This window comes from Anas platyrhynchos, chromosome 18 (genome assembly GCF_047663525.1).
Source record: "Anas platyrhynchos isolate ZD024472 breed Pekin duck chromosome 18, IASCAAS_PekinDuck_T2T, whole genome shotgun sequence".
Taxonomy (NCBI): Eukaryota; Metazoa; Chordata; class Aves; order Anseriformes; family Anatidae; genus Anas; species Anas platyrhynchos.
Window position 1 is genome coordinate 12815644 of NC_092604.1, and position 19806 is coordinate 12835449.

The 19806-nt window shown below is 37.4% G+C and overlaps 1 protein-coding gene across 13 annotated transcripts in view; it reads right to left on the minus strand.

Annotated features, from left to right (window-relative positions):
- The window catches only part of DENND1A (DENN domain containing 1A), a 191789-nt gene that overhangs the window by 17666 nt on the left and 154317 nt on the right, over positions 1-19806 (minus strand). For 6 of the 13 annotated variants that reach the window (XM_072025261.1, XM_027470892.3, XM_072025266.1 and 3 more), the window contains 2 exons: positions 17060-17191; positions 1548-1607 (listed from right to left, as the gene is read on the minus strand). In XM_072025261.1, coding sequence (XP_071881362.1) covers positions 1548-1607; positions 17060-17191 — 192 coding nt within the window. Of the gene's footprint in view, positions 1-326; positions 388-1547; positions 1608-17059; positions 17192-19806 lie in introns of all 13 variants that reach the window. The other 7 variants (XR_011803979.1, XR_011803980.1, XM_072025262.1 and 4 more) reach the window with 4 other exon arrangements.

Consider the following 19806-nt stretch of genomic DNA (forward strand, 5'->3'; position numbering starts at 1 on the left):
TACATTTCCAACCTTTTATCAGTCACATTGAGAACAAAGACAGTTGACACAAACACATCATAGTGAGGACTATTAACGCACTACAGCTGGGAGATTAAACAGTCTTAGCAAGACAATCGTGTAGCAAATACTCTATCTGAACAATACTGTTCAGCAACTTTTGTACAGAGAAATTGCAATGAGCCCTCGTGGGGCTTCACCTGCCAAGCACAAAACAAGAGGACTCCTTAGTACCAGGGAAGGTTTGTTCCCAGTGTAATGAATCTTGGAGGGCCTCCCACACCAATTACATTTAAGAGAACACATATAAGCATAGTCAATGCTACCTTTTAAACACAGAAAACAGAAATCTTCAGTGCAGGAATCCATAACAATGACTCTGTTAAGCTAAACACCCAGAGTTAAAAAGAGGGAGGAAAAGAAAAACATGCCATTGAAATGTAATGTAGGAACATGCACCAAAGATCAAAAGTTTACACACACCCAAGTGCACTTGTTAACCAGTTGCCTGCTCATCCAAAACTACACATTTTTAACAAGTTTTAGCAAGATTAGATTTGAAAACTTGCATCTCTCTTTTTCCTATGCATGTACATTTATGCATAAGGAAGCAAGGAGTGAGGTCTAAGTGCTTTTTGGTGAAATTATATTAATGAAACTGAAGTCCTGAATAGAAACAAATACCTTTCAAGGCTGTTGCAAAAGCAAGACACCTCCTAAATGATACCATGTTCTTGTACTAATAAAAAAGTCACCAATACAGACCCAGTATTGTCTCCAATCTTAAAAGCATCTGGTACAGTTAATGTGTCACAATCGGCCTACAGTCATGGCTTTGAATTAAAACTTGCTTAGATAAGGTATTCCTTCCCAACACAGGTATTGCACTAAGAACAATTTCTGTGTAGTCCTTCTATGGAAGACTCACTTCCTCAGGCCAACGTGTTGTGCCTACATTTTTTACTCTATGTAATTAAAGAGATTTCCAGCTTGCATTTTATATGAAAACAATATATATATGTATATCCTCCATAATGTTGTACCAATGTTCTACCAAATAAAGTTTGCCTTTTTTTTTGTGTGTTGTGTGTTCACTCATTATTCCATGGAGAAAGAAAAATTAAGTGTCCCAAAATACTTTAAAGCAGAACTAGTGGAGAATAAATAATTTCTTTTCAGACTTCTGCTTCCTTTTATATTTGAGTTTAGTGCAAGTCTTCAAAAACTCACTGGCTAAAAACTTATCCCAGCCTAGCAAGAGTTTTGTTCAAGAAAACACCACAAAAGTAAAAACAAACGTTGCAACAGCAGCATCAGTTACCTGCAGAACTGACTGAAAGCTGCAGAACTCGTCAAAGAAAAGCAGAATAAATGCAGGTCCCAGGGCTGTGCCGCAGCAGAGAAGAAGGGAGTTTAGGTGCAAAATTTACACATTGCCTTTTTGCAAAGTTTGACAATCCAAACTACCAAGGTTTAGTAATGCTACTAAGAGAGCAATTCAGGCAGTGTTAAGCTGTGGCAGTGAAACAAAACTACCAGCTACTCACGGGCCTAGATGAACGCTGTATCTTTGGAGGCGGTGGCCGAGGCGGACGGAGTCTTTGCTGCTGTATCAAAGTGGAAACTTAAGTCATATGTAAATTAAATAGTCACCTACATGAAAACACCTCTGATTTTGTGGCAAAAACAGTTCAAGTGGACAATGTGATTTACCTTAGCTTCATACTCACCTCACAAAATGCAATTATTTTCATAATAATGACAATCTCATGACCTACAAAGTGTCGCAATAGGACTGGTAGCTCTATCTGCCTCCTCGACATAGGCTATATTACACCAAACGTAGTATGATCAATAAATACTCCAGATCAGATCATCCAACATTTACTGAAACAATAAAGATGCTTAAAGTGGATTCTAACCTGTAGGTCCAAGTGTTCTAGACAACATTTACACAAATTGAAAGAATCCGGCAAAGCAGGATATTCAACAAGCTTTCACTAAAATCCCAAGCACAATTTTAGTGCTTGTGAAAACTTATGCTAAAGGCCTCAAACCAGCAAAAATATATTTAAGAGCACAGGGAAAAACTCTAAGTCACTTAAACCTTCCATACACTAACTGTAGTGGATGAAAGTGTAAATTGCCTAGAGCAAAGTGTGTACATGCATTGTAAAAAAAAAAAACAAAAAACACAAACATTTCACGGACAACTCATTGTAAAGAAAACTAAAACCCCCAAGCCACCAACAGTTCTAATGAAGTCAGAACAGTGCACTGAGGAGCTTATTTTGGTCTCCCACTTTTAAAATTAGCAGTTGGCCAACTCATTGCTTTGTAATGGTGCTGGAGCCATTCCAATTCACTTGCTTTTGACTGAGCCAGCAGCATGACTCTCCTCACACAGATGGTATCTTAAGGTATACTCTGTTAGACAAGGAACCCACTGATAATTAATGAGATTCTAAATAAAATCATCCTAAAGTACAACTTTGATATTGAAAACAAGATCAAAGTTAATGTCTTTTCTGTGGCAGCTTGTGTACACATATTAGCACTTAAAGTGAGAAGTAGAGCCCTCAGCGAGGAGCACACAGGAATTCCTCCGAATGCCTGCGACCAGATAACAAAGACGGCATCGCTGGCCCCAGTGCAGGGTGCATTCCATGGACAAAAGCCCATCAGCCATACAGAGAAGGAAAAGGAACTGGCAGCAGCAGGCAGGTTCTTCAGACATAACAAGAAAGCTTACACAGATTACTCTATTTCTCTCTCAAAAAAGATTCCAGATTCAAATCTCAGCAGTTTTAAACTTCTTACTAGCATAGTCTTTATTCTAGACTGACACACGTTCCCTTTCAATACCCTCATGCTGTGTAATGGTTCAACTCCAGTCTACCACACCATTTTCAGGCTCTTCTTGCATCTTTTCAGACTTTCCTTTCAAATTTCCCATTAAGTTATAATTTGCATCCATTGGTTCATTCGTCCCTGTGTGTCACTGGAGGACTGCCAGACTGCACATGCACTCAGCTCAGCTTTTTGGGGTGAGTGTTGGGGTTAGTGACGGGAGAAAAAAAAAAGGCACCTGGAATAGAGAGCTGAGAGAGCTTCCCACCATATTTTCCAAGAAAGTAACCATGAAAACAAAGAAAAATAGAAAGAAATGCCAGTGGTGAGCTATTGTTAGCCCTTCCGAACTGTTTCTCTTCTGTACCTTTTATTATACAATTCAGTCACAGAATTGTAGTGCTGTGCATCCTCCCCTCTTACCTACCCAGGCTGAAAGCACAAATTTAAAATATAGTTAACTTTTGTTACGTGACATGGCATACTTATTTTCCATTATGTTTCAGAAGCATAATGGAACAGCTGAGAAAATCTGAAATCTGCACTTTTCTAGTTCCTTTAAAAGACATCCACTTCCTCCACTTCATACATAGCTACTTAGACAAACTACTTTTTTTTTTTTTTTTAAAATAAGCTTCCTGCATATATGCTTCATTTCTCTATTTTTTCACTTTTAGTTACCTAAAAATTGTGGACATTTCTATATTAGAAAATTCTTGAGTAAGTTATCTAGGTGGGAAATTTAAGCATTTTCCTAAAGCCATGGCTAGCAGTGTCTTGAGCAACTTGTTTTCCACAACTTTTTACATTCTGGACAAATCTGATTTTATTGATATAAGAATTACAAGGTATCACTTAACATTTCACAAATAAGTTGATGTTATTATTTCTCCAGTGTTAGTTCGTATCACTGATCATATTTGTTTGTTTCAAAGACCATACTACAGCCCTGGAAGCTGCTTTGATTAGGGAATCAGTTTTTCCTTTCCACAGCAAAAAACAAAATAGGACTTTTTTTTTTTTTTATTGAAACACTGCAAGACTGTAGCATCAACAGTATTAACTGATTGAACAGTGGCAGTATTATTTAAGCTTCTAAAAAAGTGTGACAAAGGCAGGCCCTTCAGAGAGCAAGACAGACAGACAACACAGCAACTGAGGATTATCTCCTAGCGAGCTGGTCAATATATTGATTATAGTCACTGCAAGGACACGTACAACTGAACTTTACTTGCTCACCCACATACATGCTGGAGGAAAAATATGTCTGAGAAAATGTGTGACAGGATTACTTAATTATCTACTACATCGCTGTTAGAGTAGTCAATGGCAATAAAGTTTTAAGTATTTTGGGAGATCTGAAAATTCCACTTTGTGTTAAAAGAGCCACCAACATGAGTATCCTTTTAAGTTGAACTACTAATGTTAATGGCCAAATACCCATACAATAGTCAAATAGCACACAAAAGAAAAAAAACATTACATATGCCAGTACAGTCTAGAGGAGTTTAATAGGACTATCACCTCATTTCATATTCCTTACGTGTAGCTAAACCACACTCAGCACTGATTTGTTATTCCTATTAGTCATAATTGACCAAGAATTATGATTTCAGACCTTAAAACATCACGCTGTTGGCCTTGAAATCAAAACTATACAACTATACATGCTTTTCTTTTTTTTTTTTTTTTTTTCCTTTTGGTCTCTAAGGGATAAGGGTAAGTTGACTTTGTGTTAAAGTTTTCTCTGGTTTCAAGAGGGTCAAAAACTCTCTTCTTAAACATAAGCTGAGATTCTCATTGAATTACTTGATTTCAGAACCAATGACTTCTGAAAACAGAATTTCTCAAGTTTTATAGTAAACGCAATCACATGAGTTATCGACACTTACTGAGGTAGTTACCTCAGCTTCCATTTTATCTGGGGATTCTTAAGTGACAGATTTTGCTGTTGTTGTTGCAATTCAGATAGACTTTTTTAAACACAAGATAAAAACAGAAGCTCAGGTGTGATATCATACCTGCAGCCACCTCTTACCAGCATTCTTCTCTTCAAGTAGCAAGACAAAATAATGCAAGGTGTGTCTATATAAGAAGCAGCACACAGCATACTTCAGCAGAAGTTTCAAATGCTACATTTATGGGCAAGGTTCTGCAACATGGGAAATTAGTTGGACAGAAAAGAAAGGCAGGAGAGAAGGAAAGGGAATGAGAAGTTCTGAGAGCAGACGCAAAGGGCAGTGAGGAGTAGCTGACATGGAGGTCCACTACCAGGTAACAGTTATTTGTCCTTTGCCAGAGCTTCATTTTTAATGTTGATGTTAATATCTGTCAGCAGAATGGGATAAGGCAGGATATTTGAATTATATGAAGACCATATTTACTGGAAAAGCCACTGATTTGAAGCTAATTTGTTAATGCAGCAAAACACATTGTTTCTGAAAGGTCAGTAGGGGAAGCTGTGTTGGAATACCAACTTAATTACCTGTGCTGTAAGGATGAATGGGTACAAAACAGCACATAGCTACATTGCTAAAAGCCACTAAATTGCTATTCTAGGTGTGTTCCTAAATGTGTATAATACGTTTTTTTTTTTCTTCTTCAAAGGGAAGAAATGTCTAAATTAGCACTTTCTTACCCATAGCTGTTTACCAGCATACCTTTTTACTCTAGATATTTTCTTAATTGTCTTATTCTAAATACTTCTGAAGCAACAAGACACAAAGAAAATTTGCAGGAAGCCAATTTTATGACTGCAGATCTGGCACTGTTTTTACTAATTACCAGACAAGCGATTTTAAGCTACAAGATGCTGGAAGAAGCAAAAAAAAATCTTACAGTATTTTTACAGTGTAAAAGAGAATATTTAAAAATTATACATCCCACAGATCATAAAGTACCTATTACATAACCAAGGAACTTTCACAATACAGCTATTTCATTTTTTTATACCAAGGAAAACATTACAAAAAGATCACTTTTGTTCTGTGAAGTAACATTTCGTGAACAGAATATTATCTCAAACTTAACTGTGGATGTCTGTTGAGATCTTTTTTGTTAAGGTGGTATTCAAAACACTGCTTTCATCAGTAAATTAGAGGTGTTACTTCATACGCAGCAACAAGTGCAACTAGGAATAGATGCATAAAGGAAACACAACTAGATGAAAACTGGTTTGTCAGTACATACACAAGGAAGTGTTTCTCACTCTCAAGTTAGTACTGTTTCTAATGATTTCCAAAGCAAAACTTTTCTAGATAAGTATCTTACTTTCTTTGGAAATACAGGTCTGGTTTAAAAACTGTTTGTATGTTTTAAAGACAAGGAGACATGAAAGAAAGATGCACTGTCCTGAATGCATCCATGCTCAAACACATCATGCTGCAAAGGATCCGAAGCGCTGACTTTGGAAAAATATGCTAAACCTCACGCAAACACTCAATAAAAAAAAAAGGGGGGGTGGTAAGGGGAATAAAAACACTGAAAAATGTATGGTACCTAAAAAGATTCAGTACAGAAAGCAGATGGAATCTATGAGGCAGCTGTTTTATTACCCATCCAGATCCCTGCACAGCACACACACTGCTTTTTACATACTCCCATATGCACAGCTCACAAACTGGGATGACAAGAACAGCGTATGCTTTACAGCATATATTTTTAATTTACACTCTGAAATACTTCAACAGAAATCTGTTGGGTCCTGTGATAAAAAAAAATAAAAAAAAATCTTTTTTTTTTTTTCTCTTTAAGGGATGTCTTATTCTTCAAGCCATATTTGTAGATTGGGAGGGTAGTGTGAATTTGGCAAAAATGTAGTAATGCCTACAGCTGTGCCAAAATTTTTTGAACGGGTAGAGTCTGCCACAATTGAATGTTTAATGAGAAAAACAAGGACTATTCCCCTAACCTTTCTAGCCAGGAATCTTTCATTACATAACAGAGAACCAGACAGTGAGAGAAGTCAAAGGAGCCTATAAGCTCCTGTTTTCCCTAAAGCAGAATAAAGATCCTTATTTCAGGCCTGAGTTACACCCAGTGTCCTAGGGTACTGCCAAAGATATGTAGATCCATCCCAACGTCACAGAGAAGAAACCTGCATTTTACAGAAAGGGAAGGAAGGGGTTTTCTTAAAGTCTACTTTTGCTTCCTCTGCCTCTTGGCCGAGACCAATTCTGTCATTCCTCATTAAGGGTAAACATTGACTTCTTACAGTGCATCGAGACACAGAGCACTGATAACCCATCCTCTGTTGGTAATGTCTGTAACATCCATCTATTCATCTCTCACTGTGCAAACAATCCTGGAAGAGCTAACATTTAAAAAAACTAAATATTATAATGTACAACATACACAGTTTGCTTTAAGTCTAGGACTTGCAGGTTACTAGCCAGATACAGATCACTCCTAAAACCAAAAATGAGAGCAGGAGCATGGTCTCAGGATCATGAATATCTTGTCAAGTTAAAGTGTTCCACCACAATGAAGCAAATAGCGCTCTTAGCTATCCCCTTTAATCTGCTTGCTATGGAAGAGTACAAGGGACAAGAAAATCCTAGAAGCACAGGTTACACTACTTCTGTAGAATATTACTGTTTACAATTTATGCTATTCCGAAAACATGTGGTTTAAATAGTAAATCCCTTGCTTGTAGAATTGAATATTTTATTTCTCCTGTCTGCAATTACAGAAAATAGGAAGCATTTCATGAATTAGATGGATATATTTTCCTGTATGTGCAGTAAGTGTTGAACAGAGACATTTTCAGGCCGTGCCCCAAAGCAGCATGTGTTCTTATATGATGTTGATGGGAGGAATACTATGTTGTAGTGGTTAACTTGTAATAGTATCTGTAGTTTAAAGACTTGTCAAGACTTTTGATTACTTCCTAGCTCCAGTGACTGAGGAATTCATGTACTGTAAAAAGGAGCAGTATGAACCCATGAAAGATGATACCACTGCAGATTCAGATTATGACTGCTTAGTTCTTCTATTTCACTTATCTGTTGTGCAGTTGAGAACAAACCTTGAACTCCTCCCATCTGTATGCATATCCAGTTCTTTTAAAACACTGTAAAAAAAACTAACTGTATTAAACTGATGTGATTCAACACTTGCAGTTTGAAGATCCCTGAAATTTTCCAAAGGAGGGAACTGTCAACAGCCTCTTATTTACCTGGCACAGATCCCAGGAACCTTGCAGACCACAGTTTAAAAACCACTGTAAATTAAGCTATATGTGGTGCATATCTCTTTCCATGCAAACAGATGCCTGCACAATATAAATTATTTCAATCAAATCTAGAGTGGTTCTAGCTCAAAAAAAAGTTCCACTTTGTTTCCTATTTTCTTTAAATGTATTAAGGACCTAGATGACTAAGAATCATTGCAGACAGGTAAATGCGTAAGCCAGGAGCAGGCTGGCATTAGTTAATACACTTTCTAATCATTCTGTTTCTGTTAATCATTTCTGTATCCTCTCTGAGCCTTCCTTTTTGCAGTTTGCTTCAGCATTTATAGTTCTTCGGCTAAGGGAGTAATTTGTTACAATTCACCAGCTCAAATGCATACAGCTGTTTTCTGTTACTGAGATGTCAGAGCAAAACCAAAGAAATTTCTACCTACTAACTAAACTTCTAAGTGAATTTCTTTGAGACACACACTTTTACATGGACCACTGCATCCCCTTTTATTTGCTCTCCCCCTCCTTAGAGCAACCACTGGTGACTTTGTACCAATTTTTTTTTGTTATTCGTCCTTTGCACCACATTTTTTCTAGTCACTGCAATAATGGCAGAATCCTGCATTGACAATTTCAATCCCTCAAATCCTGATGGATAACTCAGTGAACACACAGCTATGCTCATAGTGCTAACACAGATCTAACATCCAGAAGATAACATATCCCATGGACTCTACCTTATACGATCTGCGTAATGTCTGAAAGCAGCAGAACTCTCATTTGTACGGAAATCACAATCACCTGTTACTTTATTTCAGGATGAAAAGACCAGGAAAGAAAACCACTCGTTCTGGATTCCCAGCAAAACAGCAAGGAAGTTTTTCAGAACTATTCACAAAGATAAACAGGGAAGAGTTTTGAGAAAGAATCTCAAAGAGCAGACTTTCAAATTTCCAAAGGACTTCTACCAAAATGAGGTGTATTTTATAGTGGCTTCTTTTCATTCTACCTGTTTCTCAACATACATGGATGGAGAGATGTGTTGCAAAAAATCCCAGACCCCAGGAATATATTTATCCCTATGTGTTAAAGTCTATCTATCTACTATCTCAGCAGAGTTTAAAATCACAGCTAATAGGTTAACAACTGTTTTTCTTCTGTTTCAAATGAAGAATATCAGAAAGCTGGGGGAATATTCGGCTTCCCAATTTGTACTGACTGCTCACTGCTACCTGCAATGTCTGTTTGACAGGACTGACATTTTGTACCGCTGTGAGATGGGAAAACGTGTGACATTTTTATTCATGGTGGCGTACGCCCTTGTAATGATCAGCCCTGGTCGATGTGCTTACTGCAGCAGCCCCGAGCCCTCGGAGAACAAACAAGAACCGAAGGTGCCAGCAGTTCGGCTGCCTTATTAAACACCACCAGGATTCTAACGAAGAGCAACTGCTGGAAAATCTCACTGTCAAATCCTCAAGGACATTGTCAACATGGAACTAACTACATATATTTTTCATTTAAAACACTGGAAAATACAGCAATGCAATTTTAAATATAAAGAAAAAAATCACACTATTTTTGCCTGTTTTCTTCTTTAACCGGTCATTTTGTCAGTTTTACACTGGGCTTTCTGTGGGCCTGATAGTGGAATTCAAACCAAGATCACACAACCCACATGATTTAAAGTGTTGGAAAACAGACATATCCCTTATTATCTATTAGCAGCTATTCCTCTCTAGCAAGCAGAATACTTGTATTAAAAAAAAGAGAGAGAGAGAGAGAGAGAGAGAGAGAGAGAGAGAGAGATGGTCTCTCATTTAAGGAATTCTATAAACAGCAATGACTATCTGTTTGGCTCAGCTTCATCATTCACTCATGAAGTCTGCATAATTAGGGTGATATTCCCCCATATAAACATACAAAATTACATGGCTCCTGCATGTGTAGCATAGCACCGTGCAACCATTTTACTAGGTGTTAATCAGACCAGCTCTGAAAGGTAAATCCAACAAATGCCTGGCCAAATAAGCAATCACAGAGGGCTTAGCAGTTTGAAGAATCATATGTTTCTCATATTCTCTCCCTTTTACATTCTAGTTTAATCCAGGGGCATCAGAGGTCGATTCAAACAGTTCTGGCCTAACTGCAAAGTAACACGTAAGAAGCTTCTGGATGCTGATCTGCACTGATACACTAAGCAAGTCATCCATAAGACTCGCTGAGCTTTTTCTCAAGTTGTCAATCTAGATGATTTGGTCAGCCTTGCATGCACTGATGTATTTATTTTATATGTATGTATTATTTATAAAGCACAATTCTGCTTCCACATGCCAGCAGTGATGGACCAAGATATTCTCTACAACGTATTTATGGGTTCCTCAACATAACAGGACTAACAAGGAAATTCTGCACAGACATGTTACAGCTGCTACTGCTTGTCACAGAGTCCTAGGAGGTCAGCTCAACCACAGTATTTTCTCCATACGTCCAACCATTATGGCATATGACTTGTGTGTAACCAGGGCAGTGAATTTATTCTATCACCGCTGTCTAAGAAGCACTTGCAATGCCAAGACAGTTGGCAAATAGTAAAAGCCAAAGCCCAGAATATGCTTCGTGAAATGAATGCTTCTGCTAGATGCAGTACTGGAGCCACAAAATCTTACTGCAAAGTCTGAATTCCTATGTAATAGGAGCTACATGCATGTATTGCTGTTGCAGCCAAAGATGACATACCTGTCTGGTTGCTCATTACGAAATACTGGCAAGTGTTTGCATGAGAGGCAGTAACCTTTGGGTATGCTCTGCAGGTGGTGTATATCTTTGTAAAGAGAGAGCCAGGTCTCACTTGTCAAATATTTACACGCATGACAAGAGTGCAGGCCTTTTAGTTAGATAATTCTTATCCCATGGATTGTCATTTCTGCAAATCTTGCACATCACAAAGCAGAATTTCAATCAAATGAATTATTTTCTTGTCCATTGACATTGTTTTTATTCCCCTTACTAAAAGCACTGTCCCCTAAGAACCTGGACATTTCAGTAGTCTCAAGCAGACGTTAGATGGACAAGTGCTTCTGGGCCAACACATTTTCATTTCTCACCAACTGACTTCTATTTTGCAACACTGAAGTCCTTTCCGAAAGGAACAGTCAAAGACAGTAGTGAGAAGAAACGAGGGTAGGAATTATGTTTTCTGAAGACAGAAGAATTTTTAAGAATCAGACTTATACTTTTACTAAATCCATAAAGAATCGAACAGAGATAGGGAGAAAACTCTGTGGTTCAGCCGAAAGAGCAGGGAAACCATATTGCTCATCAGTGGGAAAGAGAAGAATGGAAGCTCATTTTCTTAATTATCTCTGTTGTCAGGATAGTTCAGAGTGGCAAGGAGAATGGTAGGCTGGCTCTGCCATTGTAGCATACAGTTGCATAAATATCACAAAATGAACTTGTTTTCCCCTTTCCCCTTTGGTTTCTACCACAGTTCCACACAATGCTTGCTGTTATCCAGGGGAATCTGCTATTATTCCAATGCACTTGGGTGTGAAGGGAGTCACAGGGTCTGGCAAAGCAGCCCTCCTCCCTTCCTTACTTGATCTCTTTTACACTGGAGATAATCCCTCCCTCCGCTTGCCTCTGTCCTCATCGATCCAGTTTTGCATTTCTGGAATGTAGCTGGCTGGGTCTCTCCCCATCCTCCTCCTGACCTCTTAATGCTGTTTAATCTTCTTGAAGAAGAAACCTGCCCTATAAAGCAGAGTTCTTCATTCTGCATGTTAGGTGCAGATTATGAATGGAAAAAATGTACAAGTCTGCATAGTTCCTTCACAGCAAATGAACAAAACAGCAAATAAGCTGGCAATTTCAATTTTATGGCCTATGAAAGTTTAATAGCTAGAAGAATCAGCTCAGAAAAGAACTTTGAACAAACCTTTTCACAATCTGATAAGCTGCTTTACTACATAAGTATATTTTCTACTTGTTTCATTATTATTAACATTAGTCCCTGAAATACTAATTCTCCCTAGTCTGCATTGATAATAGAATATGATTGAATCTCTTAAGTAAAGACACACTTGGAAGAATCTTTTGTATTCTGTTAGGCTTTACCTTTTGTCACATACACGGAATAAAATATTCTATTTTCTGGTAAATATAAATAAGCCACAAAAACATAAACATACCAAAGCTGACAAAAGACATTCTAATTGTACTAGAAATAATTACAGAGCTGAATAGATCTCCCAGTATATCTTGCTTCTAATGAAATGACACACTTCCCCAACAATGATTTTAGCATCTTATCATCATTTGTTGTTTTAACTCTACCAGACCAGTTGCACTACTGACTAAAAGCTCCAGAGAAGGAATCTTCCCAAATGTACATTTATTTTTAAAAAATCTAGGCTCACCCACATCACCTCCCAAAGACTAATGTGAAGACTGGGCATAGGTAATGATCTTGTATGAACTAGAAGGTTCTTGTAGGAACAGTCAGTGCAGTGTTCGACAGGAGCTGCAAGACTTAATTCTGGTAGAGTGGTAGGAAATAGTATGGAGAGCAGAAACTTCATTAGAATAAAGGTAGGTAAAAGAAAAAAAAAAGTGTGTTATAACAAAAAGGGTGTATAAAAACAAACAAATATATTTTTTGAAAATAAAGTGTTCTCTTTACTCCCCAAGAGAGCTGCAACTCTGCCAAACATAAGCGTTCTGTTTGACCACGTAGCACCCACAACCTCAGACTGCACAAAGCTACAGGTTCTAATGAAGCCACAGCTATACATAACAGGACACACAATTGCAACAGTTAAAGTGACGGGTCAGTGTGTCCACTGACCTAAGTAAAGTTTTAAACATTTAAAAATCATACAACATTTCTTTTCCTAGCTGTCGTACACAGACATGGTAGGTGTTTTTCCAGTGTACTAGAAGCATAGTAAAAAAACTGTCTTATGAAGGAAAGGGATTCTAAAATACCAGATTTTGATATTAAACCATCTTCCTCCCTTCACAAAATCACTGATTTTATGTGTGTGTGTGTGTGTGTCCCTTTAGATAATGCAAAAATATACACAGAAGTTCTGAGAAAGGCTGCTGCTCATTAAAAACCCAGCAAGCTATTGTGAAGAGCTGCTTGTGTTACTTGAAAAAGTAACAATCACCATCATTAAAGAGATGCCTACATTTCCCAAATTCTTTGGCTTTTGTCTCTAACATATGTAATGTGTATAAATATTCCTTATCCCATTCAAATATTTGGATATTTGAGACTTGTGCCTCTAAAGCTCCCCAAAAAAACAAAGTACTTTATCAGGATAGCTCAGTCTTGTAAAAAGAAAATAATGAAAATGCCCTACTCCATTTCTTGTTTTGAGGGGCTTAGGGGGAGGGAGCATAAAGGCAGCTAATAAATAGTCATGTTCATTTAGGGTGTAGAGATATTAAAAGCTCCCCAGACAACATACTTCTGGAATCAGACAACATTCAAATGCTATACAGATCAATCAGTAAATGAAAATCACAGAGTGGAAGAGCTCTAAGACTGCTTAACGTTATGCTCTGTGTAGCATCCTTATCATTGTAGCTAGCCAATAATATAACAGTGATGGAAGCAGACATTTGTAGCAAAAACACATGACTTTAGCAGTATTAATGTAAGCTCAGAATCTGAAAAATATACTATGAAAAGACCTGTATTTTGAAAATAAAAAGATAAAATTAAAAAGATAAAAGAACAATAAAGAGAACCAAAATATCTGCAGTCATTAGGACAGCAACCAAAAGGAAAGACCAAAAAGCCTAACCAGGTCCAGTATGACAACTGACCTCAAGGGTTCAAGCTGTGGGTCCTGTGACAGTAGACACTAATAGCTGCTTGCGTGTTCAAGGAATGTGTTCAAAACAACCACAGTGACAAAGTACAGTATTATCCACACAGACAAAAGATGACAAATCTAAATACACGTACTCTACCTAAAAAGTGTAAATGCATGCACAGAAGCAAAAGCTACAAATAACTGAGTTACACATTACTTGTATTAATTGTTCCACCCTCTCCTGTTGAACCCACATGTTGGTGGGCTAACAATGCCTGCACTGCCTGGCAGCACTGGGAAAATCCTAAGGTCAGTTTTGGCAGTGATTGAACATGCAGTAAGTATTGAGATGTTTTAAGTAAGTTTTGGTCAGGTTATAAGGCAAAAGGCAGGAAGAAAGCACTCAATAATAAGATATTCACAAAGAATGTTCCTTGTAACACTGTTTCTTCTACTATAATTAACCTCAGTTTTCCCCCAAACAGACAGTAATCTTCAGCACTATATATAATAATTTGTGCATTTCTAGGGGTTTGCAAATTGTTCCCCCCTTCCTCACATTCATGAAACCCTGGTTCCCTGTATCGCTTTTGCTACTTGTTGAGTAGCTGCAATAGTCTCTTATAGCCTTAATAAGAATACTTTGTTCAAATCTTTATTTTCTTGTCCTAGGCTATCAGGCTAAAATCCTTCTCATAGTCAAGGAGAGCTTTTCTACAATGTCTTACCATTACAGAATCCACCGTTAAAACAATTTCATAATAAACAGCCCTCTCAAACAATGCCTGATAACCATGCACCAAGATGAGCTACAACGCTACAAAATCTCATACAGTTAGATAATTGCTGCTAAATGTTTTAGAACGGTCAGCTGAAGCGCTATACATCCAAAGGCATTTCAAGATATTTTATTGGCATTTTTTGTACCCTAACAACTGCGCATACACAACTGTACTTGGAAAAGCTAGAAACTAACTCACTATATGTTGAGAGATAATGAGTTAAAATTAAAGGTTGCTGCTGGCTTGCCAGCCCATCCCCCTTTAGCTAATCTGTCATGTAATGAAGAGAAGCACCTAGCATAGGACAGCTAGCTGCCGGCTCACTTACAGCGAGCTGATTAAGAATGTTCAACCAACAGCAGACTGCAGACCTTTCCAACGAAAATAAATAGACTGTATGCAAATGTGTTTGTCACTTTGACAGCATGTCTCAATTAAAGCATCTCGCTGCTGTTGGTAGGCTCTCTCACTGCAGTGGTATGGACGAGGCTTACTGCATTACTGATACATAGGGCTTGACCCTAATCCGCATGCATGCATTTTAAAAAAGTCTGCCTTTGCCATATACACCAGCATAATACTAGCAGACACGGAAAGCAAGTGACAATGAGAAAAAAGCCTCTTTCATCCTCTTCAGTTTATAAGAACTGTGAATGCACAAACAGCCCTTATTTCAGAGTTCTTGTGGCTTTTTAATTGTTCCCACCTACTGTATTCAGGCAGAGTTAAAAGTGACACTAAAATCTCTCTCTTTAATCACTAGTTAGAAACCATCTCGCATTTAAACAGTAAATGCTGCTTTTTCCCCTCCCAATAGTCTTAATTTATATTTCATAAACCTGAACACATTTTCCTTTTGAATGAAAGCACGATTTAATTTTCAGTTTGGCACTGGGCTATCAGGAAAAAAGAACTCAAGACAGGATAAAGGGTCTAAGTGAGATAGCCCTACACTGCTAAGTTGGAAGATTTTTTGGAAACTGACATTTGTAACATAATGACAGCAATAAGCATTTAGCAAGCGAGTCTCTCACCATAGCCAGTGTGCGTTTCTTTTGACACAGAGAAAGTGACCATTAAAAAAAAATCTCTTGAATTTAAATTCACAGTTTCCACTTGATAATATATTTCAGAAATTTACCAAAATGTTTGAACCATCCTTCATAAAAATCTAAAGGCAAAACCTGAACATAGATCATAATATTATCAGATTTTTGACTGTTCTAAATGAAATGTCATGTTTTCCTGCCAGAACTAGATGGCTATGTTTCTCCAGTAGCCCCAATTCCTTTCAACTGTATTGGCACAGAAAGTAAGTGAAAAATAAATTGCTACTGCAAATATTTAATTGGAAGAGAATCTGTTAAAAAAAAAAAAAAAAAGCCTCCAAGAACTTACATTTAGCACACTCGAAAAAGTTCTGAAAGAAATGAATCAAATTCTGAAACGATACAGACAACATTGCTCTGAGCAATGATTATATCTTATGCACTTCTACCTAATACCTAAGCAGCCAGTGCAGTTATACTGACTTGTTTCTATTAATAAATACTTATCTGAAAATCTGGCTTGCTTTATATTTTATAATTCCCATTCATTATACCATTGTTTTATAGTCACACTGTGTTTCCCTAGAAGAAATAAAACATTAAGTTGTGTTTTCCAATCATAATACTAAAAAAACAGACAAAGAGAAAGAAAGGAATGCAAATAAATTATATTATTCTTGAGTAAAGTAATACTGGCAAACTAATAGTAAACAGTTTATGTTGAATTTACTGTGATTATCACGGAAAAGCATTTTCAAAATAAATAGCTCTTAAAAACACACAACTAAAACTCTCAACACTCTTTTGCAAACATGTTGAAAGAAACATTTTAAGAGTAACTAACGTACACAACTTGGTTGTCAATACTGAAATACAGAGTACACAAGCTATTATTTGATTTTTTTCATTTTAGTTTATTACATTTAATTATCAAAGAACATTAAAATTCTTTACTAGTTGGATGTTCCATATTGACACTAATGACCTGGCTAGGTAACAGAGAACATTTTAAATGACACATCCTCAATCCTGAGGACTACAGTACCTTGCGTACTAAAAAAAATAAAAAAACAACTGTAAAATAGCTTTTTAAAATTGCTATAAAAATAATGCCTTTTTCCCTGCCCACAATTAGCTTGGAATTTATTTTCTTCAGAATCATCATATGAACAAAAGGAATCAGCAAGCCCCAGAAAATCAGGTTTTAGAATCCCATTTATACAGATACAACAATCATAAACCTGTAACAATATCATTCAGTTGCATAAAATAAAGAAACAAATGGTATATTTATTATTATGACTTTTCTCTGAACTATTTCTGCTCTTTCCTGAGCCACACAATTTAAAGAAACCTAACCCCAACACATACCTGACCAAAATGTACTGTGATTGGTCTTCTGTCCTCTCTTAGTTTAGGGTCCTTCTTTTCAACCAATGGAGAAGGTGCTGTCCTTGGTAGAGACTGCTCTGGTGCTGTAGAACACCCATTCTCAGCAACATCCTGTATGGTAGCAAAAGGTGAAAAGCATGGCTCAGAACATTCTCGTTTAAGGGTGGGGTGCACAATGGAGACGCTAGATAACACTAACCATTTTGACGTTAGGAAATAAAAACAAAGAACAGAAAAGGAAAAATCAATAGAATAAAGCATTTTGTTGTACTTTATCAAAGGTTTTGTACACAACCATTCTCTCCTCCAAATACCAATGTTGCATGCAAACAGATACATTCAATAAAATGTCTGACTTAAACATGAAAAAGCCAGGAAATATATACAGTGAACCAAACATTCCTGTTCTAAGAACAAAGTTAACAGAAACCTGGAAACAGTGCTATTCTGTTATTTTGTAAACCTAAATGAAAACAGTAATTCTACTTATGTACTTCACAGAATGATTTGTAATAGAACAATTACTTGTGGAAGTGGCAAGGAGAGATCAAACTCACAGCTTAGTTAGCTTTGTATTTCATCTTTGAGTCTGTGTATACTGAGTATGCCTTCAGGAGATTGTATAAAAACAAACTGCTGCCTAGCTGGATGCTTTTTTGTTTTGTTTTGCTTTGCTTTTGACATAACTCCTCATCTTCAGAAGTAAAGTGACCCATCAACCTAGGTTACAAGACTTGGCAAGTGTATGTATGGTATGTCTAACATAGGTTTTGAAAAAGACAAAGGCATGCAGACATAAGGAATCAGTAAAGCAGAAGAGTTTGAAAGTCAGTTGAGAAACATTCTCTAACGCAGTGGGCCCCAAACCTTAAATCTCTTTGCAACAATGTCAAGGAAATAATGCTTGGTAAATATAGAGAGAAACCTGCACACACTGTAGCTCTGCAAGACTGACCTAAGGTTGGCTGCTGACACAGACATTGCTTTGATTCACTGACCTTTGACATGCCCCCTCAAGTTTCCGTCTTGCTAAGGTACAATAATGAGACATGTAAGCTGATGGCCAATTAGAAATGGTTCCTTTGGACACAGACTGACCTAATGTGTTTAGGTCAAATGAAACAAAAAGCTGGATGGACTTTCTAAGGGGCTTTGTCTGCTCCACAGAGAAGCCAAGAGACCTTTTTAGATCCAGCTGGTAGAGCACTGGTTCACCAATATGGGCATAAGGATCGCGGGGAAATTAACAACTTCTTAAGGACAAACGGAGAGAAAAACTTTTTCCTCCCCTCTCCCTCCACCAGCGGCACAATGCTGCCTTGTCTTTATAAAATACTACAAAGTGCACTGAATTAGTAACAGAGACACCGAACAACTCAATGATGAGAAACACAAGTTTCTGTCAAATTCCTACTTAGGCTCCAGAACAGCAACAGGAAAAACCAAGAAAACCAAGGGATCTGGCTTAAACTATGGCAGCAATAGAGTCTCTTCTGAAACGTAACAAAATGAAATAAAAACTTCATTTAAGTATTTCTAGACATGCATAGCCATGTTACACGTACACCAAGCTTCAGACCTGTTCTGCACATACCGAAAATTTGTCTAGCACATTGGAGGACACCTGACCTGTACTGAGCAGGCAACATTCCCAGCACCACGAAGTTTATACTGGAGCTGTAGCCCCGGCCATGGCAATAGATAGCTGGGAATCAACGGAAAGCAAAGCACCTTCCAAAACAGGCAAAATTTTAGAAAAACTTAGAAACAGATGCAAAAGTATGGGCATAAGAATAGTTGGAAAGGGAGGAGATAAAGATATAAACAGCTTAAGCCACTAAGCAAAATCCCCTAAGATGTTTAACGATCACTGCAAATCCTTGCTGCTTTTATTGCTACAGATTTGCTGTATTTCTCTGATGATATAATTGAATAAAAAAAAAAAGATAACCTGTTCCTAAACCGTATTTCCATGGTTTGTTAAACAGTCTTTCAAAGAAACTGCAGCAGATTTCAGTCAAAAATCCTTTTATTTTTTATTTTATAAAATATGAGAATTAACTGATTTGACACCTCTTTATTTTTTCAAAATTCCAAAGAAGCAGACAAATCAACAGCACGGCTTCAGTCATTGAAGCAAAATGTGCTTCACATAAGCTCACTTTGAATCAAATAAAAACAGAAACCTGATTTTAAACGTCCCAAATAAGGGTCTCACGTAGCTTTGCAATGATTCAATGTCAGAGTGTTTGGCAATTCTATAACCAGAAAGTAGACAACTCTCTTTCACAGCCACCTGTGACATACCTGCAGTCCACTAACACACTTTGAATACAGGTATTCAGAAATCAGTGGGAAGTACAAGACAGAAAACCTCAAACAGGAAAGCAGGAGAAACTGATTCTGAACTTCAGTTTCAGTAAAATATCAGGGCTTGCAAATGTCTACTTGTAAGAGCAATTCTTCAGTCTGAGCACCGGAACAACCGAAGCACTACAGAGGCCCATAGCTCAGGATGGCCTTAAAAAAAAAAAGCAGTCACCATTCCTAGTACTAACAGAAAAAAAGGGTAGGCATGTGCATGCCATCTGATGGAGAGGATTTCTAGTGAGAAAGCTGCCTCATGTTTCTACGTTGCTTTTGAGAGCACTGTTAGGACTTCCACCTGAAGCCATGCTGTGTAAGTGTACCTGTTTGGCTGGTGCTCATGAGCAGTTCTTTGTACT